The 27,906-nt window shown below is 44.2% G+C and overlaps 2 protein-coding genes across 2 annotated transcripts; one reads left to right on the forward strand and one right to left on the reverse strand.

Moving 5' to 3' along the window:
* The first annotated feature begins 6,103 nt into the window (after positions 1-6,103).
* Positions 6,104-10,998, forward strand: LOC129861503 (uncharacterized). Its single transcript, XM_055932882.1, has 6 exons — positions 6,104-6,108; positions 6,408-6,502; positions 7,348-7,408; positions 8,376-8,847; positions 9,074-9,506; positions 10,450-10,998. The coding sequence occupies exons 1-6, from the start codon at positions 6,104-6,106 to the stop codon at positions 10,551-10,553; spliced, it is 1,170 nt and encodes a 389-aa protein (XP_055788857.1). The 3' UTR covers positions 10,554-10,998.
* A 2,725-nt stretch (positions 10,999-13,723) lies between these two features.
* LOC129861232 (short transient receptor potential channel 4-associated protein-like) lies at positions 13,724-27,098 on the reverse strand. The gene is made up of 19 exons (XM_055932460.1): positions 26,950-27,098; positions 26,307-26,435; positions 26,029-26,145; positions 25,871-25,928; positions 25,717-25,772; positions 25,298-25,426; positions 24,807-25,008; positions 23,761-23,949; positions 21,607-21,749; positions 21,050-21,178; positions 20,886-20,944; positions 20,646-20,747; positions 20,460-20,543; positions 20,286-20,376; positions 20,040-20,180; positions 19,785-19,896; positions 16,580-16,692; positions 16,147-16,353; positions 13,724-15,362 (listed from the first exon to the last, which is right to left on the reverse strand). The coding sequence occupies exons 1-19, from the start codon at positions 27,064-27,066 to the stop codon at positions 15,225-15,227; spliced, it is 2,316 nt and encodes a 771-aa protein (XP_055788435.1). The 5' UTR covers positions 27,067-27,098; the 3' UTR covers positions 13,724-15,224.
* Positions 27,099-27,906: the final 808 nt, after the last annotated feature.

The raw sequence follows: 27,906 nt of genomic DNA on the forward strand, positions 1-27,906 counted from the left end.
AACACATGGGGATGTCTGACGTAGCTCCCCCAACCCTGACCTTGAGGAGGACAATAAAAGGGACACTCTCGCACACCGGTCAAACTTTTACAGTGCGCTGAAAGGTTAGTACACCGGATGCATGCGCGTTCCATTCACTCTACAATTGATGCGTAATTACGCGATTATAACAAATTAACGCAACTCTTTACACATTGCATGCGTTGGAGTAACTTGTTGAATCAGCACACCACATGTACCATGTTTACAAATATTAGTGAGTGATTAATAATGTAAATAATTTAACATGAATTTATGACATCAGCTAACCATAATTTTATAAGAATAGGCGTAGTCACATTTTACAGTTCAAATGGACCTCCGGTAGTTTTGAGCCTGTCTTCAACAATGTGTTTCCGTTACTGCGCTTATTCTTTGTAGGTGCGCTGGTGCTTGTTCTTCATCCGGAGTTGTCAGCATGTTCAACTTGAATTAAATTAAAGAGTTCGGGAGGCAACTTCTTTATGTCTCACTAGCCTCACCAAGGACAATTATGCATTTGATGGCACTGTCAGATTCAACACCAGAAATGCAACAATTTTATTTTTCAAATTCCATACATCACTTTCTATGTACTGTATGGAAGCTGACCATGAGGATATTGACCGTTTTGCAATGTTTTTTGCCACTCAGTTGTTGTCTTCTAAATGCCCATTGACTCAGGTACAATACAAGTGCTGATCCCGGGTGAGAAAGAGGCTTACATCGAGGTGAAGGTTAAACAACTAGATGGTGACAAAGCCACTGTGGAGACCAAAGATGTAAGGGTTGGTAGGCTATTCGTTGCAGTTGAATACAACATACTGATGTTCATTTCTTTATTTTTTACTATTTTCTACATTGTAGAATAATAGTGAAGACAACACTATAAAATAATACATATGGAATCATGATGTAACCAAAAAAGTGTTAAACAAATCAAAATATATTTTACATTTCAGATTCTTCAAAGTAGCCACGCTTTTTCTTGATGACAGCTTTGCACACTCTTGACATTCTCTCAACCAGCTTCAGGATGCAGTCACCTGGAATGCATTTCAATTAACAGGTGTTCCTTGTTAAAAGTGAATTTGTGGAATGTCTTCCCTTCTAAATGTGTTTGAGTCAATCTGTTATGTTGTGACAAAGTAGGGGTGGTAGATAACCCTATTTGGTAAAAGACCAAGTCCATATTATGGCAAGAACAGCTTAAATAAGCAAAGAGAAATGTCAGTCCATCATTACTTTGAGACATGAAGGTCAGTCAATCTGGAAAATGTCAATAACTTTTAGAGTAAAAACCATCAAGCGCTATGATGAAACTGGCTCTCATGAGGACCGCCACAGGAAAGGAAGATCCAGAGTTACCTCTGCTGCAGGGGATAAGTTCATTAGAGTTACCAGCCTCAGAAATTGCAAATAAACGCTTCACAGAGTTCAAGTAACAGACACATTTCAACATCAACTGTTCAGAGGAGACTGCGTGAATCAGGCCTTCATGGGCGAATTGCTGCAAAGAAACCATGACTAAAGGACACCAATAAGAAGAAAAGACTTGCTTCGGCCAAGAAACACGAGCAATGGACATTAGACTGGTGGAAATCTGGCCTTTGGTCTGATGACTCAAAATTCGAGATTTTTCGTTCCAACTGCCGTGTCTTTGTGAGACGCAGGGTAGGTGAACGGATGATCTCTGCATGTGTGGTTCCCAACGTGAAGCATGGAGGTGGAGGTATGATGGTGCTTTGCTGGTGACACTGCCGGTGATATATTTAGAATTCAAGGCACACTTAACCAGCATGGCTACCACAGCATTCTGTAGCAATATGCCATCCCATCTTGTTTGTCCTTAGTGGGATTATCATTTGTTTTTCAACAGGACAATGATCCAACACACCTCCAGGCTGTGTAAGGGCTATTTGACCAAGGAGGAGAGTGATGGAGTGCTGCATCAGATGACCAGGCCTCCACAATCACCCGACCTCAAACCAGTGTAGATGGTTTGGGATGAGTTGTACCGCAAAGTGAAGGAAAAGCAGCCAACAGGTGCTCAGCATATGTGGGAACTCCTTCAAGACTATTGGAAAAGCATTCCAGGTGAAGCTGGTTGAGATAATGCCAAGAGTGTGTAAAGCTGTCATCAAGGCAAAAGCTGGCTGCTTTGAAGAATCTCAAATATACTTTAATTTGTTTAACACTTTTTTGGTTACTACATGATTCCATATGTGTTATTTCATAGTTTTGATGTCTTCACTATTATTCTACAACGTAGAAAATAGTAAAAATAAAGAAAAACCCTTGAATGAATGAGTAGGTGTAGGTAATACAGTCCATAGCTAAATCAAAATAACTTTACTTTGTTCTGAAGTGCACTGTTGTCACATTTGTGACAATAGTTTTTTAAAAATTATGATTAAAAAGATTTGCAGATCTAATAGAATCTATGTGAAATATTATCACCAAACATTTAAAATGCTGTGGTGCAGGAGTCCCTAGAATGAAGTGATAGATCATTCGCTACCTACTGTATGAATTAACTACAGACTTGCCCAACTCTCCCTAACATTTTGGTTGTGAAGGAGGATGACATACAGCAGATGAACCCTCTGAAGTATAGACATGATTTAGGACATGGTCACACTGACCACCCTCAATGATGCCTCTGTGCTCTTCAACCTCACCAGGCACTACAGTATGTGGATGATCTATGTGAGTCACAGTTCTGTACATTATGACATAGAGGAGCTCTAGGGAGGATAAACAGGTTATTCTGAATCAGAGAGACTCTCCCTCTTTGGGCGATATTTTGTTTCACAACCAAGCGCTCTCTCTCTCTCTCTCTCAACAAAGGCAAGAGGCGCACGATTGTTGACAACGCCTACATTGACATGCTGTGCAGTAAGTCTACAACAATACAACCAATTCTATATAAAGATAGAAGCTGTGTCATGTTGGAATTATTTAATCTACATTTAGATTAAATATGTTCACAACGCTTACACAACGTTTAAAAATAGTACGTATGTAATAAGTAAGTAAATGCCTAAAAATATAAATAAATTCTGGTAACTCTGGGCCATTTGTTTTCTCAATACATCATGAGAATCAATCCATGCTTTTGGGATAGAGTTTTATCTGTTCATAGTTCTCCAAGTTTCCGAGCTTTTGACAGGGTGTCTTCTTGTTGATCTTCCATACATGTTATTGATGTCCACCAATCCCTTCGACTACCACTTTTGCTCCCAAGGTGTGACAACAGTGGAGAACGTGAATGAGGAGGAGGAACTGTTGGCCACAGATGACTGCCTTTTTCTACTAATGATCTTTCCTCCGCTTACTATGTGAAGTTTTCTCTCCTTACTCTCTGGCCTCTGACCTCTCTCTCTCTCTCTGCCTGACCCCTCCGTATGCAATGGACAGTCTGGGCTTCACTACTGAGGAGAAGTACAGTTCCTATAAAATAGTGGGGTCCATCATGCACTTTGGCAACACGAAGTTCAAGAAGGTTCGGAGAGAGGAGCAAGCAGTCAGTCCGACTTCATGTCTGATTAAACAGACTATAGTGCATCGTTGACTCTATAATGTTAACATCCTGAGTATGATTGTCAACCTGAGCATTCCTATTCTTTAAACTGGAATACCATACCATTATGATAGGGTTTTTGTCAAACTATTTTGCAAACACAATGTCAATATGAAACACCACCCAATCAGTGAAGGCTGATTGACAATCATTCCCCGGCAGGCTGTCATTGTAAATAAGAATTTGTTCTTAACTGACTTTCCTAGTTAAATAAAGGTTCCATTTTTATTTTTTATTTTTTTAATAAGTAGACTTCAAGCTAATATTATCCACATTGCCAATATTGTTTTCTGAGTAAAGTCAGTGATTTACTGTAACAGCTATATGTTCCCTTTGTTTAGGTGAACTACTCAGTTGGAGCTCTAGCCAAATCCACCTACGACCGCATGTTCAACTGGATGATGAGCTGGATCAACAAGAGCCTCTACACGGCCCTGCCAAGACAGCTGGATCAACAAGAGCCTCTACACGGCCCTGCCAAGACAGCTGGATCAACAAGAGCCTCTACACGGCCCTGCCAAGACAGCCGGATCAACAAGAGCCTCTACACGGCCCTGCCAAGACAGCCGGATCAACAAGAGCCTCTACACGGCCCTGCCAAGACAGCTGGATCAACAAGAGCCTCTACACGGCCCTGCCAAGACAGCTGGATCAACAAGAGCCTCTACACGGCCCTGCCAAGACAGCTGGATCAACAAGAGCCTCTACACGGCCCTGCCAAGACAGCCGGATCAACAAGAGCCTCTACACGGCCCTGCCAAGACAGCCGGATCAACAAGAGCCTCTACACGGCCCTGCCAAGACAGCCGGATCAACAAGAGCCTCTGCACGGCCCTGCCAAGACAGCCGGATCAACAAGAGCCTCTACACGGCCCTGCCAAGACAGCCGGATCAACAAGAGCCTCTACACGGCCCTGCCAAGACAGCCGGATCAACAAGAGCCTCTGCACGGCCCTGCCAAGACAGCCGGATCAACAAGAGCCTCTACACGGCCCTGCCAAGACAGCCGGATCAACAAGAGCCTCTGCACGGCCCTGCCAAGACAGCCGGATCAACAAGAGCCTCTACACGGCCCTGCCAAGACAGCCGGATCAACAAGAGCCTCTACACGGCCCTGCCAAGACAGCCGGATCAACAAGAGCCTCTACACGGCCCTGCCAAGACAGCCGGATCAACAAGAGCCTCTACACGGCCCTGCCAAGACAGCCGGATCAACAAGAGCCTCTACACGGCCCTGCCAAGCCAGCCGGATCAACAAGAGCCTCTACACGGCCCTGCCAAGACAGCCGGATCAACAAGAGCCTCTGCACGGCCCTGCCAAGACGGCCGGATCAACAAGAGCCTCTACACGGCCCTGCCAAGACAGCCGGATCAACAAGAGCCTCTACACGGCCCTGCCAAGACAGCCGGATCAACAAGAGCCTCTACACGGCCCTGCCAAGACAGTTCTTCATCGGTCTATTGAGCATTGAAGGGTTTCTGATCTTCGAGGTAGGCCTACACATTGCCTCTAACAAAATTTTACATTTTATATTGTCTTTTTCCTGACTGTTTCAGCTCATAAACCTCTCCTTCTTTTCAACCCTCCTTCTCTCTATCTCTCCATGCTCCACTCAGGTTCAACAACTTTGAACAGCTGTGCATAAGCTTCCCCAACGAGAAACTGCAACAGTATTTCAACCACCACATGTTCATCCTGGAGCTGGTGGAGTATAAGAGGGAGGGTATTGACTGGACCTTCATCCACTTTGGCTTGGATCTACAAACCTGTATCAACCTCATAGAGAAGGTATGTGTCTGTTGTTTCAGCCATTCAAATAAGGGGCTAGAGCAGAGGGGCCGGTACATTTAGCTTGTGAAGAGTGGTTTGATTTCTGTGTGATTTACTCTCATTTTTTCCCCTGCAGTCCATGGGCATATAGTATACTGTTCATCCTGGAGTACAACATCAGAGGATGGCTGGACAAAAAACAGAGACCCCTTAGATGAGACAATAGTCACCTGCTTACAGGGATCATTTAATAAACTGTTGGCATGCCTTTTAGAGAACATTATCAGTAGCGATGCAGCTATTGACAGTGACACAACTTTACATTTCCACAAATTTTAAAGTGAAACTACACTAAATAGGGAAATGAAGTCATCGTGATCTACAGTTTGACTGTTCAGCTGCTGATTCAAAAGACAGAGTCCAAAGAGAAGAGGAAGAGAAAGGGGCCTCCTTCCAGACCGTGTCACAGCTTCACAAGGTGTGTAAGAGTGACGTAGAGACAGGCTGGCATTACCAGAGTGTCTCTAGGTGTCGGAGTTGTGTGGTTTAGTAGAGATCAGAAGGGGATTATTTAGAGGTGCTCTGTTTGTTTTTCCTGAGTCACGATGACCTGCCTTGAGTTGAGAGGGAGGTAGTTAAGACTTGCAGTGATGTTTAGGTAACTCAGCTCATGAACATCACTTTAAGTCTGTGCTACCTCCACTCTTTCATGCCTCTGACGGAGGACAAGGATGAGGTAAGATTGACTCTTTCAGTCATCTTTGTCCCAGGAGGCATGGACCCATTCCAGGTCCTTCAGCAGTTACGGTGTAGCGGAGTACTGGAGGGAATTCCGTATCTACAGGAAGGGCTTGCCCAACCGCATCCTCTATGCAGAGTTCAAACTACGATGGGCATAGTACCTCTGTAACACATACATGTAGAACTTTGAAAACACAGAGACACAAACACGTGTACCATCTTATTATCAAAATGGCATTAATGTGAAGAATCAAGGACTTACGTGTTCCCTGCTTTGTGTGCTATCATGTGCAGGTATCGTATCCTGAACCCCATGGCTATCCCTGAGGAATCCTTTCTGGACAGCAGGAAGGCTGTGGAGAAGCTGCTGAGATCACAGGACACACCCAGTACACGTTTGGAATGAATCACCAAGGCGGGTACTGTATGACTGGTACTGGTGCACCTGAATGAGTTTGGAGCTGGATTCTTGTGTTTTGAGATCTCATCTCCAGTTGTGCCTGGTGTTGTGGCTGAAGCTTTAAGCATATGGCCACTCCTCATCGGTTGTCGTAATGTTTGGGACAGACTTACTTGTCAGTATGTGTCTCAGAGCATTTTGTATTATTCTGTACGTAGATCCAGGACAATCCATTTAGTATGATATGTTACATTTCGTATGGTAGGTATTATTTTGTGTCCATCACCCATTTCGTATGATATGTTAAGAATTACAATTCATATATGTAACGAATTTGCAAAATGTACAATCTGTTATGAATATCGCAAAACTTACAATGTTACAAATTCTATTTAGGTGGGGGAATAATGAAACATATATGCCTGATTGATTGAGGATAATGTGTGTATTAGTAGAGCTTTTTAGAAATGTGCTGTAAAGCAGTAGAATATAAAAGGTAGCTAGAGAAGCTTTGTCCTATGGCTTTCCACCCTTACATGTCCCTGTCATGTGTCCAATGAACTGGTCAGTCAATGGGTGGGCGTGGTCTAGATCCCTCCCACCCCTCTTTGTTCTAAATTAGATCTGTGTGTGCCCTGCTTACCAAATATGGCCTGGTGGGCGCAGGCCATTGTCTCATTTGCTTTACAATAGTGGGTGCTGGGAGACAGCAAGCATGCTGGCCTGGGGGAAGTAAATCAATAGTGAATCACTGGCAAGGCAAGACAGGAGACACACTGTGGGTCAGGTAGAGGGTATTTTATTATGTGAAACTCCAGCCCTCTGTGAAACCAGAGGACTTAATCCCTTATTACCTGGCCAGTTATTCCAGCTATGTGGAGGCTCTGAACTCCAGGCTCCATGGACAAAGGGGACCAGGGAGAATGGGTTATTATTAATATGGGGCTGGAGGACATGACAGGTGCTGTTCTTTAAGGGCCATGTGTCAACCCCTCCTGTTTTAGTAAGTGCCAGTTAGCGCCCGGAGGTTACAACAGGCTATTTCCACCAGGACCACACACACACACACACACACACACACACACACACACACACACACACACACAATGTAAAGCAAGCAATTTCTGACACGCTCACCACACACATACTTCACGCATGCCATGTACATACCGACAAACTTGGGGGCAAATACACACACTAACAAAACACTCACACACAATTCGCATAGAAAACACTACTAAAAACTTTTTGGGTTGGGCCTGAAAAGTCAAAATACAGAGCCGTCCCAGTGGAACCGCTTCACGTGTGATCTTTATTTCTCCTCCAACATCTTGCGTCTCTCCAGACTCATGAGTTGGCCTTGCCGCATGGCGAGGATCTGACAGCCTCTCATGGGGTGGCAGGTAGCCTAGTGGTTAGAGCTTTGGGCCAGTAACTAAAAGGTTGCTGGATCGAATCCCTGAGCTGACAAGGTAAAAATCTGTCGTTCTGCCCCTGAACAAGGCAGATGTTCCCCTACTGTTCCCCAGTAGGTCGTCATTGTAAATAAGAATTTGTTCTTAACTACCTTGCCTAGTTAAATACAAAAAAATGTCCTCCAATAGCTCTGCCCAGGAGGACACACAACCTGGTTTCAGAGCATTTAGTATTATTCTGTACGGAAATCCAAGTCACTCTGTTTAGTATATATTATGTTTGGTATGGTTACATAAAATAAATAAATTAAGGCAAAAATATGAACATTAGTCCCAAATGTCATTCCTTTTTAAATTCAGACCTTAGGAGAATGGTTTTTGTGCAGTCTTTTCTCCCATGAATAGAGATTAATCCTGTAAAACATCTTGGTGTTTACAGTGGTGAAGAACTGGCCCTGCTTTTCTTCAAGTTCAGGCCTCTCCTGAGGAGCGCCACGGCAGAGGAGGAACTGGCCCTGCTTTTCTTCAAGCTCAGGCCTCTCCTGAGGAGCGCCACGGCAGAGGAACTGGCCCTGCTTTTCTTCAAGCTCAGGCCTCTCCTGAGGAGCGCCACGGCAGAGAAGGAGCTGGCCCTGCTTTTCTTCAACCTCAGGCCTCTCCCGAGGAGTGCCACTGCAGAGAAGGTACTGGCCCTGCTTTTCTTCAAGCTCAGGCCTCTCCTGAGGAGCGCCACGGCAGAGGAGGTGCTGGCCCTGCTTTTCTTCAAGCTCAGGCCTCTCCTGAGGAGCGCCACGGCAGAGGAGGAGTTGCCAAGTTGAAGGACGTGTTTGACAAGTCGGAGGCAAAGCACAAGGGGGTGCAGGAGAGACAGGTGGCCCTGATCCAGGAGAAGAATGACCCGGCCCTACAGCTGCAGGCAGTGAGTGTTTACAGATAACATCAATATATTACACTGTACAACAGGATCCGTCAAGATAAGGATCAATGAGATAAGATAAAGTAAACATGTAGAAATATGATCGGACAAGGTAAATGTAGACCTAATCAGAATAGACCAGAAACGATTAGGCCATAAATCAAGATAAGAGATGCTAAGAAGATGTACTAAACAGGAAGTCTCTCTCTGTGTGACCCCTGACCCCCAGGAGCAGGACAACCTGATGGATGCAGAGGACTACTGTGACCTGCTGATCAAGGCCAAGGTCATAGAGCTGAAGGAAAGACTTGAGGATGAGGAGATGAAGGCCAGTCTGAACGCCAGTCTGAACGCCAGCCTGAACGCCAGCTTGAACGCCAGCCTGAACGCCAGCCTGAACGCCAGCCTGAACGCCAGCCTGAACGCCAGTCTGAACGCCAGTCTGAACGCCAGCCTGAACGCCAGCCTGAACGCCAGTCTGAACGCCAGCCTGAACGCCAGCCTGAATGCCAGTCTGAACTCCAGCCTGAACGCCAGTCTGAACGCCAGCCTGAATGGCAAGAAACACAAGCTGGAGGACGTGTGTGCAGAGCTGAAGAAAGACAGATCTGGAGATCACCATGGCCAAGGTGGAGAAGGAGAGACATGCCACAGAGAACAAGGTGAGCAGGGAGGGATTAGTCTGGGTACCAGTCTGTTTAACTACCGTTTTACTCCTTGCCCCTCCTTGTAATGCTAAACATTTTTGGCCAATGACATGGAGTGGAATGTTAGCTAAACAGACTGGTACCCAAGCTAAGGGGGTATATATGGGTGGCTCAATGCCCGCAGATATACTTTTCAGCATTCCTGTAGTGTAAACCTCTGATCAGTCAATTTACTGTGCTGTATATATCAGATACACTACATGGCCAAAGGTATGTGGATATGTGCTCATTGAACATCTCATTCCAAAATCATGGGCATTAATATGGAGTTGGTTCCCCCTTTGCTGCTATAACAGCTTCCACTCTTCTGGGAAGACTTTCCACTAGATGTTGGAACATTGCTGCGGGGACTTGCTTCCATTCAGCCACAAGAGAATTAGTGAGATCAGGCGCTGATGTTGAGCGATTAGGCCTGGCTCGCAGTCGGCATTCCAATTCCAGTTCGATGGGGTTGAGGTCAGGGCTCTGTGCAGGCCAGTCAAGTTCTTCCACACCGATCTCAACAAATCATTTCTGTATGGACCTCGCTTTGTGCACAGGGGCATTGTCATGCTGAAACAGGAAAGGGCCTTCCCCAAACTGTTGCCATAAAGTTGGAAGCACAGAATTGTCTACAATGTCATTGTATGCTGTAGCATTAAGAGTTCCCTTCACTGGAACTAAAGGGCCTAGCCCGAACCACGAAAATCAGCCCCAGACCATTATTCCTCCTCCGCCAAACTTTACAGTCGGGCAGGTAGTGTTCTCCTGGCATCTGTGAAACCCAGATTCGTCCATCAGACGGTGATGGTGAACGTGATTCATCACTCCAGAGAACGCATTTCCGCTGCTCCAGAGTCCAATGACTGTGAACTTTCATATTTATACCACATTGTTTGTTCCCCCTTTCTGTCCTCAGGTGAAGAACCGGATGGAGGAGATAGGTGTTCTGGGCGAGTCCATGCTGAGCCTGACCAAGGAGAAGGCAGCCCTGCAGGAGGCCTACCAGCAGGCCCTGACTAACCTGGCCCTGACTAACCAAGGTCAAGCTGGAGCAGCAAGTGGACTATGTTAGTAAAGGGACATGAAAAACACACTTCACCATATACAGTAGCCTAACTAGCTCCTTAGTTAAACACATAGCGTCTGTCAATCATTAAAATGATGGGTCACACGGCACAGCATTACTTTGTTATTAATTTGTCAGAAAGTTAACTGACCTCGAGAAGCTAACCAAACTCACCTTTCTCTGCTTCTCGCTCTGTGTAGCAGAGTATAATTGTAGGCTAGTGGAACCGGAGGCTATGATACCAAGATGTCCTTCAGCCAGAACACTAAGAAACAACTGTAGGAGAACAAGTTCAGAGGTCACACTTAGGTTAACTAAGTGGTCACCCGTACACAGTGCTTTCAGAAAGTATTTAAACCCCTTGACTTTTTCAACAATTTGTTAATTTACAGCCCTATTCCAAAATGTACTAAATTGTCCCCCCCCCCCCCCCCCCATCATCAATCTACACACAATACCCCATTACGACAAAAAGCAAAAACATGTTTTTAGAATGTTTTGCTAATTTATTTTAAATATAAAACTGAAATGTCACATTTACATAAGTATCCAGACCATTTACTCAGTACTTTGTTGAAGCACCTTTGGCAGTGATTACAGCATCAAGTTTTCTGGGGTTTGACGCAACAAGCTTGGCACACCTGTATTTGGGGAGTTTCTCCCATTCTTCTCTGCAGATCCTCTCAAGCTCTGTCAGGTTGGATGGGGAGCGTCGCTGCATGGCTATTTTCAGGTCTCTCCAGAGATGTTCGATCAGGTTCAAGTCCAGGCTCTGGCTTGGCCACTCAAAAACATTCAGAGAGTTATCCAGAAGCCACTCCTGCATCATCTTGGCTGTGTGCTTAGGGTCATTGTCCTGTTGTAAGGTGAACCTTGAACCTAGTCTTAGGTCCTGAGCGCTCTGGAGCAGGTTTTCATCAAGGATCTCTCTGTACTTTGCTCCGTTCATCTTTCCCTCGATCCTGACTTGTCTCCCAGTTCCTGCCACTGAAAAACATCCCAACAGCATGATGCTGCCACCACCATGCTTCACCTTAGGGATGGTGCCAGGTTTCCTCCAGACGTGACACTTGCCATTCAGGCCAACGAGTTCAATCTTGGTTTCATCAGACCAGAGAATCTTGTTTCTCATGGTCTCAGAGTCTTTAGGTGCCTTTTGGCAAACTCCAAGTGGGCTGTCATGTGCCTTTTACTGAGGAGTGGCTTCTGTCTGACCACTCTATCATAAAGGCCTGATTGGTGGAGTGCTGCAGAGATGGTTGTCCTTCTGGAAGGGTCGCCCATCTCCACAGAGGAACTCTGGAGCTCTGTCAGAGTGACCATTAGGTTATTGGTCACCTTCCTGACCAAGGCCCTTCTCCCCTTATTGCTCAGTTTGGCTGGGCGGCCAGCTCTAGGAAGAGTCTTGGTGGTTCCTAACTTTTTCCATTTAAGAATGATGGAGGCCACTGTGTTCTTGAGGACCTTCAATGCTGCATACATTTTTTGGTACCCTTCCCCAGATCTGTGCCAACACAATCCTGTCTCAGAGCTTTACAGACAACTCCTTCAACCTCATGGCTTGGTTTTTGTCAACTGTGGGACCTTTAATATAGACAGGTGTGTGCCTGTCCAATCAATTAAATTTACCACAGGTGGACTCCAATCACGTTGTAGAAACATCTCAAGGATGATCAATGGAAACATGATGCACCTGAGCTCAATTTCGAGTCTCATAGCAAAGGGTCTGAATAGTTATGTAAATAAGGTATATTTTTTAAAACCTGTTTTCGCTTTGTCATTATGGGGTATTGTGTGTTGATTGATAAGGAAAATTAGTTTTCTTCTCAATTTTAGAATTCGACTAATGTAACGAAATGTAGAAAAAGTCAAGAGGTCTGAATGTAACAGTATAACTTTAAACCGTCCCCTCGCCCCGACACGGGAGCGAACCAGGGACCCTCTGCACACATCAACAACGGTCGCCCACGAAGCATCGTTACCCATCGCGCCACAAAGGCCGCGGCCCTTGCAGAGCAAGGGGCAACACTACTTGTAGGTTTCAGAGCAAGTGACGTAACTGATTGAAACGCTAGTAGCACGTAGCCGCTAACTAGCTAGCCATTTCACATCCGTTACATGAATACTTTCCAAATAAACTGTATATCCAGCATTTTTGTCAGAATTGCTCAGGCTCAGTAAATTTGGTTCGGGTTCACTGATAGACAGCGATATTTAAATCTTGTTTTACGCAAATTTAAGTCAGGACTGAGACTAAACCACTCACCACCTCTTGGAAAGCCATACTGGTATGTCTTTTGCATAGAGATGTGTGTAATTGTCCCACAGAAATATAAAACCTATCCCAGGGTTAAGACTGAGGTGGGCTTTGCTCCTTTCATATTTATTTTCATCCCAACTCCCCAGTCCCTGCCGATGACAAGCATACCCATAACATGATGCTGCCACCACAATACTTGAACATACAAAAAGGATCTACAACATTGCATTCACTCCATATTACTGGTCTGTATGACAAAGTGTAAAGAAAGAAGCCTGTGTTCAAAAAATACATTCTGTTTGCAACAAGGCTGTTAAAACCCGCAAATAAATTAACTTTTTGGTATAAAATAAAAACGACAGGGTTGGGTCAAGTTCAATACAAGAGTGAAACTCTCTCCATTTACAAATATTGTGGTGGCCGCATCATGTTATGGGTATGCTTGTCATCGGCAGGGACTGGGGAGTTTGTTAGGATCAAAAGAAATATGAAAGTAGCAAAGCCTAGGTAAAATGTAACAGGAAAACCCACCCGTCTTCTGAAATGGCTTTCCAAGACGTGTGGAGTGTTCTTGAGTGGTCTAGTCTCAGGCCTGACTTAAATCTGCTTGCAGAATTAAGTGGAGGCCTGCTAGTACTCCTGGATTAAACGCTTGTGCTTTCAGATGACTGCAATGGGTGTTAAGTGTTTGACACGTGTGTTCAAATAGCAATGATTTGTGATAGACTAACACAAACCAACGCCATGTTAAAATATTAAATAGCCTTTGACAGGACTGTCCATTGTCAACAATAGATTGTACTTTACATCCATGTGTTGTAGTGAATTAAAGCACTTGAATAAAAAGACAAGACAGAGCCAAAGTGGTGTTCTGTTATTTATCTCATTCGCTTTACAAAGTGAAGTTACAGATACTTACCTGTGTATTAGATGAAAACACACACATACTCTCACTCACTTTGAGAAGAGCTCAGACATAAGCCCAGTGCCACATACAGATACACATTCTGAAACAGGGAGTCTCGTATCCTCATGCCATAAGTTAAGCATCTTTCCTAACGTTACTTAGGATGGCCAGTCAGGTCCCCTCTGTGTTGTCACACCCAAGACATTCATGCTTCTGGTGAGTCCATGTTCCAGAGCCTTGTGTCGACCTTGTCCTTCACCTAAATACTTTATCATTTACATGGATCCTTTCTTTAAATATAGAGTCCCTTTTTAGACCACCAAAATAAAACAATTGCTTGTCCCTTAAATATCAATGTTCTGGTCCCACTTGTATTAAATGTCCCTAAAACATTTTGACATAGTAATTACATACCGTTAGATACAGAGTAATGTACTTTTCCCAGTTGGTGTACTTACACATTGCGTTGACTGCACAACAAAATGTATTTAACATGCTTTATATCTGCAAACAAATTCAAATTGATTGTGTTAAAACATCTCCTTCGTGTTCGACTATTACACTAGCATCAAAACAGGTAGACCAGTTGTAAGTACTAACCCTGTATATGTACCCACTATATCTGCCAGTGTAATTACCATGTAAATGCAGAGTTTTGGCACCACTCAATATGAAGTTGGACCGTCGTTTTTTGCCAGAGGGTAGGAGGGTTTCCACTAGTTACCACAGCCGCAAAGACTAAATGGGCTATATCGTAATAATTCATATAAACAAAAATGAGCATTTTAGTCCTAATTTAAGATTCGACATAAGGTTAGCAGTGCGGTTAAGGTTTGAAATCACATTTTAAGAATAGAAATGAGAAAAATAGGCAAGGGTTATGACTTTGTGGCTGTGGTAACTAGTGACAACAGGGCACGAGAAATCATCTCCCTTCTGTTAATGAAAGGCTGCTGATTGGCTGACTGTTTTCCCCCACAGATAAAACAGAATGGAAACTCCAGCATGTGACACACCCCAACACAGCTATACACCAGAGGAGGCTGGTGGGAGGAGCTATAGGAGGACAGGCTCATTGTAATGGCTGGAACGGAATAAATGGAACGGTATCAAACACAAACAAACCCATTTATTCCATGCTAGCCATTACAATGAGCTCGTCCTCCTATAGCTCCTCTCCCCAGCCTCCACTGCTACACACACGACACAAGCATACGCATCCACTCCTACAGCCAATACTCACACACCCACTAAAGCATATCCACACACACACTAACAAATGCAAAAATACATACACATGCCCAGAACTGTGCACACAGTCATTCTGTACACCGATGGATCCCTGAATAACAGCTATGTGAAGAAGTGAGCGCTCAGATCTGTTCAGGCTTCAGGTGATTGAGACATTTCTCTCTTCTTTCCATCTTCCCATCTTTTCCAGAGACAGCTTCGCAGGGACTAAACTTCCAGAAAGTCTCTTCCCAGATCCATGTAGGCCTCGTCGATGTAGCTGGCTATGGCACATAGTGAAGTCCGGTCTGAGTCCAACAGAACCGACACGGTCTCCTTCCAATAGGTGAAGAGGATACAGGAGCTCTGTTGCAGATAGGAGAAAGAGAGAGAGAGATAGGAGAGAAAGAGAGAGATAGGAGAGAGAGAGAGAGAGAGAGATAGGAGAGAGAGAGAGAGAGAGAGAGATAGGAGAGAGAGAGAGAGAGAGAGAGATAGGAGAGAGAGATAGGAGAGAGAGAGAGAGAGAGAGAGAGAGAGATAGGAGAGAGAGAGAGAGAGAGATAGGAGAGAGAGAGAGAGAGTGATAGGAGAGAGAGAGAGAGAGTGATAGGAGAGAGAGAGAGAGAGTGATAGGAGAGAGAGAGAGAGTGATAGGAGAGAGAGAGAGTGATAGGAGAGAGAGAGAGTGATAGGAGAGAGAGAGAGTGATAGGAGAGAGAGAGAGTGATAGGAGAGAGAGAGAGTGATAGGAGAAAGAGAGTGATAGGAGAAAGAGAGTGATAGGAGAAAGAGAGAGTGATAGGAGAAAGAGAGAGTGATAGGAGAAAGAGAGAGTGATAGGAGAGAGAGAATGATAGGAGAAAGAGAGAGAGATAGGAGAGAGAGAATGATAGGAGAAAGAGAGAGAATGATAGGAGAAAGAGAAAGGGGATATCTAGTCAGTTGCACAACTGAATGCATTCAACAGAAATGTGTTCTCATTTAACCCAAAGAGAGAGATACATCAGTAAGTCAGTCAACCACAATAGGACAGAACATGGTTTAGTGTACAGATAACCTAATACAGAATTACCACCATAGAGTAGGCAGCATTCAAGGAACAACGGTCGGTGTGTGTGTGTGTGAGCGCATTGGGGAGGACACTCACGTTCTCCAGACAGGTGCTGTCCTTGTCCTTGTTGAGGTAGTGGCGCTGCCAGAAGCGCAGCAGGTTGTGGAAGTTGTTGAGCAGGCAGCCGGGGTACTTCTCTGTGTACTCCTTCTCTCTCAGGGCGTTGAGGTAGAAGGACAGCTTGCCCCGTCTCCTGGCCAGCATCAATACCACCAGGCTGGTGTTCAGACAGCTCACATTCTCCTAACATTGGTAGGGTCCAGCCACCATCAAACAGAAGGGAAAGGATCACAGTCCGTTAACATGTAGATGATCCAGACAAGTGTATATATGAAAAAGTCTCAATATGAAAAACAAGAAATAGAGGAATGTAAAGTCTATGATAGCTAGAAGGAGGATGCAATGCCATGACAGTCATTAGCATTACAGTAAACCTGACAACAGACGATGGGATAGGGGGGTTCCTTGCCTGTGTGAGCGTCTGCACGTTGATGATGTTGACGAGCCTGAAGAGGATGGTTAGTCTGTTCTCCACGCGGACCATGTAGGACAACAGACTGCACTCTGACAGCACCTCCACAACTACAGGGCAGACACAGACAGACAGACAGAGACAGACAGAAAAAAGACAGAGACATGGAGGAGTCAGAGGTGGATTTCTACGAACACCAAGAGTAGCCTGACAGCATAACCCACTGGTTGAATCAATGTTGTTTCCACGTCACTTCAACCTAAAAAATGTATATGACATTGAATCTTTGAACCTAAAGCCAATGACATGGTTTTATTTAATTTCACATTGAATTCACATTAGTTGACAACTCAACCAAATGTAAATCAAAACTTGACGTTGAACTGATGTCTGTGCCCAGTGGGAATATTTCACTACTTCAAAGCCTCCTGATGCTTCAAGTGAGATTACTTTTATTTTGCCTTTATTTTACCAGGCTGGTAAAATAAAGAACACATTCTTATTTACAATGACTGCCTGGTTAACTCTTAAAAGTCTACGCTGTTGTGGGGGTTCTAAGCTGATACATGGAATTGTTTTAAGATGGTCATACTATGGATCATTTAGCTATTGGGTTTAGGATTTTTTAATAAAATATACATTTTGGCCTTTAGAAACACATTGAATAACACATTCATAAGATGGCAAACAAAAAAAAGAAGACAGTCCAAAAATAAAATCATAAGTAACAAGGTTGACGTGTCTGTCCTATATCTAGGAGATAAGCTCAGGTTATATATTCCTGAGCATTTTTATTTTCAGCACGAAAAAATTGCTAACATTTCTAAACCTTTTTTCACTTTGTCCTTATGGGGTATTGTGTGTAGATTGCTGAGGATATAAATATATTACACATTTTGTTACGTTACTGCCTTATTCTAAAATGGATCAAAAAATATTTATATCCAAAAAATAATAAACTAAAACAGAAATACCTTATTTACATAAGTATTCAGACCCTTTACTATGAGACTCGAAATGGAGCTCAGGTGCATGTTTCTATTGATCATCCTTGAGATGTTTCTACAACTTGGAGTCCACCTGTGGTAAATTCAATTGATTGGACATGATTTGGAAAGGCACACACCTGTCTATATAAGGTCCGACAGTTGACAGTGCATGTCAAAGCAAAAAAGCAAGTCATGAGGTCGAACGAATTGTCCACAGAGCTCCGAGACAGGATTGTGTCGAGGCACAGATCTGGGGAAGGGTAGCAAAATATTTCTGCAGCATTGAAGGTCCCCAAGAACACAGTGGCCTCCATTAAATGGAAGAAGTTTGGAACCACCAAGACTCTTCCTAGAGCTGGCCGCCCGGCCAAACTGAGCAATAGGAAGAGAAGGGCCTTGGTCAGGGAGGTGACCAAGAACCCGACGGTCACTCTGACAGAGCTCCAGAGTTCCTCTGTGGAGATGGGAGAACCTTCCATCAGGACAACCATCTCTGCAGCACTCCACCAATCAGGCCTTTATGGTAGAGTGGCCAGAGGGAAGAAACTCCTCCGTGAAAAGGCACATGACAGCCCGCTTGGAGTTTGCCAAAAGTCACCCAAGATTCTCTGGTCTGATGAAACCAAGATTGAACTATTTGGTCTGAATGGCAAGCGTCACATCTGGAGGAAACCTGGCACCATCCCTATGTTGAAGCATGGTGGCAGCATCATGCTGTTGGGAAGTTTTTCAGCGGCAGGGACTAGGAGAATAGTCAGGATTGAGGGAATGATGAACGGAGCAAAGTATAGAGAGATCCTTGATGAAAACCTGCTCCAGAGTGCTCAGGACCTCAGACTGGGGTGAAGGTTCACCTTACAACAGGACAACAACCCTAAGCACACAGCCAAGACAACGCATGAGTGGCTTTGGGACAAGTCTCTGAATGGGCCCAACCAGAGCCTGGACATGAACCCGATTGAACAGCTCTGGAGAGGCCTAAAAATAACTGTGCAGTGACGCTCCCCATCCAACCTGACAGAGCTTGAGAGGATCTGTAGAGAATGGGAGAAACTCCCCAAATACAGGTGTGCCAAGCTTGTAGTGTCATACCCAACAAGATGCTGTAATCGCTGCCAAAGTTGCTTCAAAGTACTTAGTAAAAGGTCTGAATACTTATGTAAATGTGATTTTTTAAATTGTATATAGCAATTAGCAAACATTTCTAAAAACCGGTTTGTCAAGAGTGTGCAAAGCTGTCATCAAGGCAAAGGGTGGCTACTTTGAAGAATCTCAAATATATTTTGATTTGTTTAACACTTTTTTGGTTACATGATTCCATTGGTTATTTCATAGTTTGTCTTCACTATTATTCTACAATGTAGAAAATAGTCAAAATCAAGGAAAAACCCTTGAATGAGTAGGTGTGTCCAAACTTTTGTCATTTTTTGGGGTCTGTACTTGACTATTTATATATTTGACAACTTTTACTTCACTACATTCCTAAAGAAAATAATGTACTTTTTACTCCATACATTTTCCCTGACACCCAAAAATACTTGATACATTTTGAATGCTTAGCAGGACAGGAAAATGGTAAAATTCACACACTTATCAAGAAAACATCCTTGGTCATCCCTACTGCCTCTGATCTGGTGGACTCACTAAACACAAATGCTTTGTTTGTAAATGATGTCTGGGTGTGCCCCCATCTATCTGTAAACTTAAAAAACAAGAAAATATAAGGAATGTGAAATATTAGTATTAAAAGTAAATGTAATTTCAAAAATATACTTAAGTATATTTAAAACCTTTTACTCAAGTATGACAATTAGGTACTTTTTCCACCACTCTGTGTGTGTGTACAATTGTTTTACACATATTTAAGTCCTTTTTTAGGATGCCACAAAACAACCTTCATACTTCCATCAATGTTTTTAAACTGGTACTGGTTACCTTCAGACAAGTCCCGGGTCGTAGAGAAAAACACAGAACACCATAGTGTTTGTGAGTTTGTTTGTAACCCAAACGGTTCGGACGCTACAAACAGAAATTGGCACGTCGATGGTACCGACTTCAGATGAATCCAGACACTTGTGGGGGCCGTAGAGCAAAACGGAGACCACCACTTAGATTGACGGACCGGTGTGTCAGTCGACTCTGGAGGGTGAACACGTTTCTACAGCCACAAACGTGTTCACCGGTAGGCCTAAGACTGTTTTCTATGAACCTACCTCTCACATCGTCAGTCTGGCTCTCGAAGCGGTCCAGGGACAGAATGATACAGCGCACCAGCATGTTGGAGTCCACCAGAGAGCTGTTGATCTGGGTCATGAACGTCTGGAACTAACACAGGAAGCAGAAATGAAACCAAACATGTATTAAAAGGAAGTGATCTCTAGGGTTAAGCTAGAAAGTGGCCTGCACTCCCTTTCCATCGGTCTGATCCTCATTGTTTTGAAGTGCCTCTGCCCTGGGCCGTGTCCTACCTTCTCCTCTGTGTTGACGTATTTGTTGAACCTCTTGAAGGAGTCGATGTTGAACTTCATGAGTTCCCCCAGCAGGTCAAAGTAGCTCTGCAGCACGTCCCTGGATTTACAGCCGCTGTCTATGATGCAGAACAGGATGTGCTGGAAGGACAGAGGAGAGGGATTTAATAGGAGGTTTTAAATGAAGACTTGAAGGCGGTTCTATCATAGGTGTGTGTCTTCACTGCTTGGCAACAGCCTCCGTACCTCCAGCAGGCCTCTCTTGAGCAGGAACACCTGGTCAGCGTAGGAGGTGGATCCTCTCAGGAAGCTCTCCACCGCCCTCGCCTGCCAGAACCTAGACAGACAGGGGTTTAACACTTCTCTTCCTATACCTGATGACGTTTCACTAATTAACTCCTGGAGTCAACACACACTCACCTGAATGAGGATTCGGCCGGTTCTTTCTTCATGACTGAAAGTAGCCGTGTCAGGAGGCCCTTTTTACCATCACAGATTAGATTTCTATATATAGAGAGAAAATATCCAACGCAATGGAGGATTTGTCAAATTCAGAAACACAAAATGTCCTCCATCCCTATGCCCCTGGCTAACTAACAGCCCTACCTGTCCGTGTTGACGAGAGCCTCCACCTCAGGGATGTTGGCCTTCAGAGAGATGGCACTGAGCTCATTCAGCTCCTGAGCGTTCAAGAGGAGATACTTGTTCCTGAGAGGGAGGAGGAAAGAACAGACATGATCCAGATGACAGAGTCACTGAACATGATGGTACCAAACTCAGTACCAGACCCATATGTCGAATTCCACAGAAATACAGTTTAAATCATAGTGTCTGTACTGAACTCACTCATGGTGGTCGCTGAAGCTCTGGAGTAGTCGTAGAAACTGGATTTTAAAGGAGATCTCCTGTGTGAGTGAGATCGAGAGAGGAGGACCAGTGAGTGCTGCAATAGAGGTGCTTAGTGTTACAGTGCCATTGAGCCCATTCCCAGAGCAGACCGGTCTTCTTACCGGGCTGCAGTCACAGTTCTGGTTCTGGCCGTGGAGGACGTGGGTGGACGTCTGCTTTCTCCAGATCAGCTTGTCAAACAGGTTGTTGAGTCCTGGAATCAGTTTGAACTCTGCAAGCATTCTGTGAACCTGTTTACAAGGCACCATGTCTTTACAATCGAATGGATTCTATAAAACTCAGCCCGTATACCACAGGTATGACAGGACAGGATATTTTTATTGGTCTAATTACGTTGGTAACCAGTTTATAATAGCAATAAGGCACCTCGGGGGTTTGTGATATATGGCCAATATACCACGGCTAAATGCTGTATCCAGGCACTCTGCGTTGCATCCTGCATAAGAACAGCCCTTAGCTGTGGTATATTGGCCATATACCACCCCCCCAGGACTTACAGCTTAACTTTACATCAGCAGATGTCACAAAGTACTTAACAACCAACCTAAAACCACAAAAGGCAAGGAATGCAGAGGCAGAAGCACAGTGGAGAAACTTTACAATCTCAGTTACTGATTGAAGCCATTTCCTGACTAAAGTCCAGCTATCTGTGTCTCACCTGGTTCCTCTGGCGGCCTATGAGGAGCACACAGAGCACATAGAGAACCTCCACCTTGTACATGATCTCATGGACGATCTTCATGGACTGGGGCAGACTGTGCCTGAGAGGACTGGTGACCAGAGAGCTCTCGTCTGGCGACTCTGAGAAAGAAACAGCACAGTGCAAAGAAACACATTAAGACTCAGGGATGATAACTGGTGAGGGGCCCAAAAAGGTGACAAAAATTCAGTTAAATCCAAGAAAAGCTGTAAGATGCCTATTTTCCGAGTGGGGTCGTCACAATAACAATATTTTTACTAACCGTTTGATACACCAGGTCAAATATCACCATGGAGTAGTATTGTGATACTGCTAATAAATTATGCAGTCCTAAGCCAATGTAGCTTGTTATTAGTTAGCTATCCAGGTAACATGACCAAATAAGGTTGTTTGAGTAGCCCTCGAGTAGTTTAGAAATATAAAATGTGCGACAATTCGAGGTAGAAAAGGGGAGAAGGTAGTTCCAGAGGTTTGGGCTAGAAACTGGTACTTTTCAGTGATGTAAAGGCAAAAGAATGACTGTCTCTGTGCTCTGTTTTCCTCTATGGCACTCAGCCTAGTCAGACTGGCCTGCTTGTTCTTACAGAAGCTATTAAAAGATATATGTATCCACTACGCTCGCGCTGTGAGCCGCTCCAATAATTAAACTAATGTAACAGAAACCCCATCACCGTCTGCACAACCCCAGCCCTCCACCACGGCTAAATAACATTTCTAAACTGATGGGGGATGCGCAGAAAGAACGGATGGAGAAGCAGCTGAGTAGGCTAATGGCTGGTTAGGGGATGTGGCTCTGTCCACAGCTGAGTAGGCTAATGGCTGGTTAGGGGATGATGCTGTCTGTCCACAGCTGAGTAGGCTAATGGCTGGTTAGGGGATGTGGCTGTCTGTCCACAGCTGAGTAGACTAATGGCTGGTTAGGGGATGTGGCTGTCTGTCCACAGCTGAGTAGACTAATGGCTGGTTAGGGGATGTGGCTGTCTGTCCACAGCTGAGTAGACTAATGGCTGGTTAGGGGATGTGGCTGTCTGTCCACAGCTGAGTAAGCTAATGGCTGGTTAGGGGATGTGGCTGTCTGTCCACAGCTGAGTAGGCTAATGGCTGGTTAGGGGATGATGCTGTCTGTCCACAGCTGAGTAGACTAATGGCTGGTTAGGGGATGTGGCTGTCTGTCCACAGCTGAGTAGGCTAATGGCTGGTTAGGGGATGTGGCTGTCTGTCCACAGCTGAGTAGGCTAATGGCTGGTTAGGGGATGATGCTGTCTGTCCACAGCTGAGTAGACTAATGGCTGGTTAGGGGATGTGGCTGTCTGTCCACAGCTGAGTAGACTAATGGCTGGTTAGGGGATGTGGCTGTCTGTCCACAGCTGAGTAAGCTAATGGCTGGTTAGGGGATGATGCTGTCTGTCCACAGCTGAGTAGACTAATGGCTGGTTAGGGGATGTGGCTGTCTGTCCACAGCTGAGTAGGCTAATGGCTGGTTAGGGGATGATGCTGTCTGTCCACAGCTGAGTAGACTACTGGCTGGTTAGGGGATACGTGACCATGGATAGACAATAAACAGTGAGTAGCAGCAGTGTAAAAACAAATGGGGGGGGGGGGGGGGGGGGGGGGGGGGGGGTGTCAACGTAAATAGTCCGGTGGCCACTTGATTAATTGTTCAGCAGTCTTATGGCTTAGGGGTAGAAGCTGTTAAGGAGCCTTTTGGTCCTAGACGTGGCGCTCCAATACCATTTGCTGTGCTGTAGCAGAGAGAAAAGTCTATGACACTATTATTATACACCATTATTTAGTGATCACACAGGGAGATCTGTTTGCGCCTTTATTTTATAGCCCAATGGGTGATACACTCTGCACTTTGTCAGATCTTATCTTTCTTTCAGATCTACACATTCACTTTGAAATCAAAACGGACAAAAGTGACGACTTCACATCCCTGAAGATTATGACATCACATGTGACTGTAAAGTGGGTCACATTCTGAACCGTATTACTGATGTCAGAAAACAGTGAACAACGGTCCGTTATACCGTCAGCATTTCTCAGATGACCGGAGCATGGCGTGTGGGCATGTGTGTGAGGGAGAGTGCATGTATTATCTACTGGTCTGACCTGTGCTGCTCTGCTCGGCATCCTCTGTGGCCATCTGCATAAGAGCGTCTAGCACCAGGGCGTTGTCCAGCAAGGTGTACCAGTCCTGAAGCTCCAGCAGCAGGCTGGATGCCCCCGAGGCCTCCGACACCTTCCTGGTAGCCAGCTTACACAGCCGCTCAATGAAGCCCGGGATGTTCAGCAGGGCCACTGATGCACACAGGGGTTAAATCAAAATTAAATCCCACGAATGACTGAAACTTAAGTCCATCTCAGCTCGCGTGTCACATCGGGATTTCCAAACTCAACGGAGAGCATCACAGATTGTTTTTAGGAATGATTTGTTTGTCAAAACAAAGGGCAGGTATTTGAAACTATACATGTCCATCTAGTTGTAGACGTTCAGGTGTGGTCTTCAGTGTTTCTTTTAGACAAAATAAGCTATCAACCTAGCCCCCAAAAAGTGACTGAGAACTTTAACCCCTGAGCACACGGAGAGAACAGATTATTTTATTATCAATTTACTGTTTCCATTAAAGTGGCAATCAGCAGTCAAAACAATAACAAAGCGTACTCCCCCGTCACTGTTTCACTAAAAAGCTGCAGCATGGGGCTGGAGAAATGCAACCACTAAAATTCATAAACAGAAAAATCTAATCAAATCAAATTTATTTGTCACATACACATGGTTATGTGTAGAGCTATGGATGCAAGGACTGAACATCCATAATATCAAAATTATACTTAGTTTACAAACATTGGAGTAAAACAATCGTATATTTTGGGTTCTGATGGGGTACGACAGTTGAACTAAGCTTATGAGGCATTTAGAAGTTATATAATCAATAGATATATATCATTAATCATTAAGTCCAAAAATGGACTGAGTCCTAAGGAAACATTGAGAAGTACAAATCTATAATTTTTTTATCTCATTCATCGCTGAGCAAAAGAGGGACAAGTAATTTGCAAGGATTTTCTTCATTAAATGCTAGTCATATGAAGCATCATTATGTGACAACACCTTCCATTCTCTCTCCCTGGTCTGATGGTGAGAGCTGTCTTACCCTGGTTGACTTCAGAGTGGGAAGGGCAGAGGTTGGTCTTCTGCTGGGTGTTTTTAGCCAGCAGTGTGTGCTTGTCATCGTTGCCCAGGTCCGGCTCAGTGATGGTGACTGACAGGATGCGGCAGAAGTTGGCCAGCTGCTGCTGGTTGAAGCTCTGGACCAGACTGGGCAGGTTGGGGATGCCCTCCAGCTGGATCATCTCCTGGAGCATAAAGATGAAGGTACAAGATATTAGAGTCATTCCACTTCAAACTGGCAAAGCAAAAATTATTCTGGAATGCTTCTTATCTGTTTCTAACTACAGAAACCATTTCATCCAAAATGGTGGGTGTCATGGCTTGCTGAAATGGCATGGAACAACCCATTAACGTTTTTGTGAATCTTTTGACCATTTAGGTTCAGTTTGATTTGATCAAAGTTCAGCAAATTTGAATGACCTGTGGTAACGGCAAATTTGTATGGACTGACATAGTGATAGTATGCATCCTTACCTTCCTGACCCCAAGAATGTCCTCAATCAATGTGGCGGTTTGCAAAAAGGTCTTCTTGTTTGACATGAGCGTAAACAAAAACATGACAAAGTCATCTCGTGATGCCAGACTTTTAGTGACTCCTTCCATCTGAAAGTGAGGGAAAGCTCATGATTAACCTTCCCTGACTAAAAGAAAGGAAAGAGGGTAGACATCATCCTCTGTCAGACTGTGTTAAAGGAAAACTCCACCCAAAAACAATATTTTGGTATTTGTTTCATTAATCAATTGTTGACATAGTCCCAAAATGTTTTGCTTGTCAGCAATCAAGTTTTCAAGATATGTAACTTTCATATGATGCAGCGTTTGGCATCATACAGGCAGGATTTCTCTATTTCTTACATGCATTCAAACACTTTATCTAAGGCATTGATACTTACACATATACAACAATTGTACAGAACACTTAAACAATCCTTGACGAGGTCATCACTCACTGTAATGAGAACATATGTTAGAATATATATTGAAGGCATGAAAAAATTGGCTCCTCACATTTGCAAAACTATGACATAGGAATGTAATATGGTTTACTTTTAGGGAAATTTGTCTGCGTGGTGAGGGTGGGTCTCATCAGAATCTCCACTAGTAACTGAGGACAAAGGAGAAATTAAAACCCTGACACAGCAAATATGGTCACTGACAAGACCGTCGGCTCTATACGCCTCTTTTTCAACATGTTGGAGACTCACATCAACGCCGCCAAAGAGGTCAAAAGTGTATGTGTTTGGAGAGGTGGACTCCTGTGCTGTTCTCCTGTCCTCTGTCACAAACGACATTGCCTCCATGGAGAGAAAAGATGCCACTTCCTACCACACCATAGAGAGAACACAAACACGTCATGAACAACATCTGTCAGCTCAGCAACAATTACCATCACAGCTACCACGAGGAACGCAAACATGAAACAGTCGCCTGTAAAGAGGGGCATTACAGCACCAACGAGGTCAGGGAAGAGTAATTATTGCACCTTGATAATGGAGTGGATCTGGGAGAGGTCACTGTTGAGGTGACTGCTGTCATACAGTCTCTGCAGCATCACTGGAATCCCATGCCACTTGGCCTGATGGTCCCTCTCTTGAAGTAGGGCCTCAGACATCTGAGGACAAGGAGGGAACACGATAGGAACAAGAAAATGATAGGGAAAATGCAGTACATAAATAAGCGATCCCCCTCTGAGTGCATATTAGACAGACAAGATATACACACACGAGTCATTGCCCTAATTTGAGGGGCTATACCAGTTGATGTTTAAAATGAGATAGCTGTAGCCTGGAGGGGTTGCTGTGACAACTTTTCCAATGATCAGCAAGGAAGCTAGCGGACATGGTGAAGGAAGTTTATTTTACTTCATTCACCATGGAGTGGATTTCAGTCCGCTACAAGAAAGCCAGCCATCTTAGTGAAGTAGATAACGAAGTAGCTAGCATATTAGCTTGTTAGCTAGCTAATAAAGTGACTACCTACATACACTTCCACTACATTAGCCAGCCGTTTGCACAGCGCTCCGTTCCGAGTAGACGTAACGTTAGCTAGCTATCAACCTAGCCTTTCTCCGTCCCAAACCCTCATAATTTCAGCTTTTAGAAAGAATTTCTAGATGTGTATTTTACCTCTGTGCCTCGACTAAGTCCCCCGCCACTGATTTGTCCATGTCTGATCCTTGTAAGTATGTTTTTATTACTATTTCTTCGGGTCCGAGAGGGCCCGAGTCGCTCTGTTGTCGCCATACTTCTTCCTCTTTTGCTTGTCTAAACAGGAAGTTAAGGACTGTCGACGGCAGAGTTCGCACAGACCACCTAATGGTGTGCTAAAGGAACTACAATTGTCTAACTAGAGATCGTAATTATTCAAGAAAAATGTTGTGGGTGGCGTATTTTTATGGTAGGTGGAAGAAGTTGAAACGTTTAAATTGTTAGAGTCTAGTGTTGAAAAATGGAGACTACTGTAGTAGTACATGTACTAGTGACTGTATTATTTGTTGTAGTGGAATAGTGACAGTGGAAGTAAATAGCGAATGCAGTGGTAGTAAAATAGCCAAATGACTGTAGCCCAGTGGTAGTATAGTATTAGTAGTAGTAGCAGCTAGTTATTGTTATAGATAAGTACACCTGTTGTGAAGTAATAATTTGGGTTAGTTTATGTGTGGTTAGTGAGTGTGGGATTGTTATACTGCATTAATTTAGTGAGTGTGACATTGTTATACTGGGTTAGTTTAGTGAGTTGGAGTGAGCTGTGTGAGGGGCCTAAACTCAAAGGCATAAGTGCTAACGTTAAACCTGCATGCGATTTATTTTAGAACGCATTTAATGTTTTGAAAGATAATGACCCACCGAAGCAGGGCGGGTGGGCAGTGAACGCTTTGTTACATGAACATGTCTCTATGTTTGCGTTTATCCCTGGCTACATAGTCTCACAAAACAATACAAATGTTGTCATTATAATTTGTTCAAGGACATAAGTGTAGTTGCCGATGTTGAAAGAGAGGGAGGGTGTTGGTAAGCTGTTGAAAAGTGACACTTTATTTGGTAGCATTGCCTTTAAATTGTTTAACTTGGGTCAAACGTTAA

The sequence above is a fragment of the Salvelinus fontinalis genome, chromosome 8 (genome assembly GCF_029448725.1).
Source record: "Salvelinus fontinalis isolate EN_2023a chromosome 8, ASM2944872v1, whole genome shotgun sequence".
NCBI classification, from domain to species: Eukaryota; Metazoa; Chordata; class Actinopteri; order Salmoniformes; family Salmonidae; genus Salvelinus; species Salvelinus fontinalis.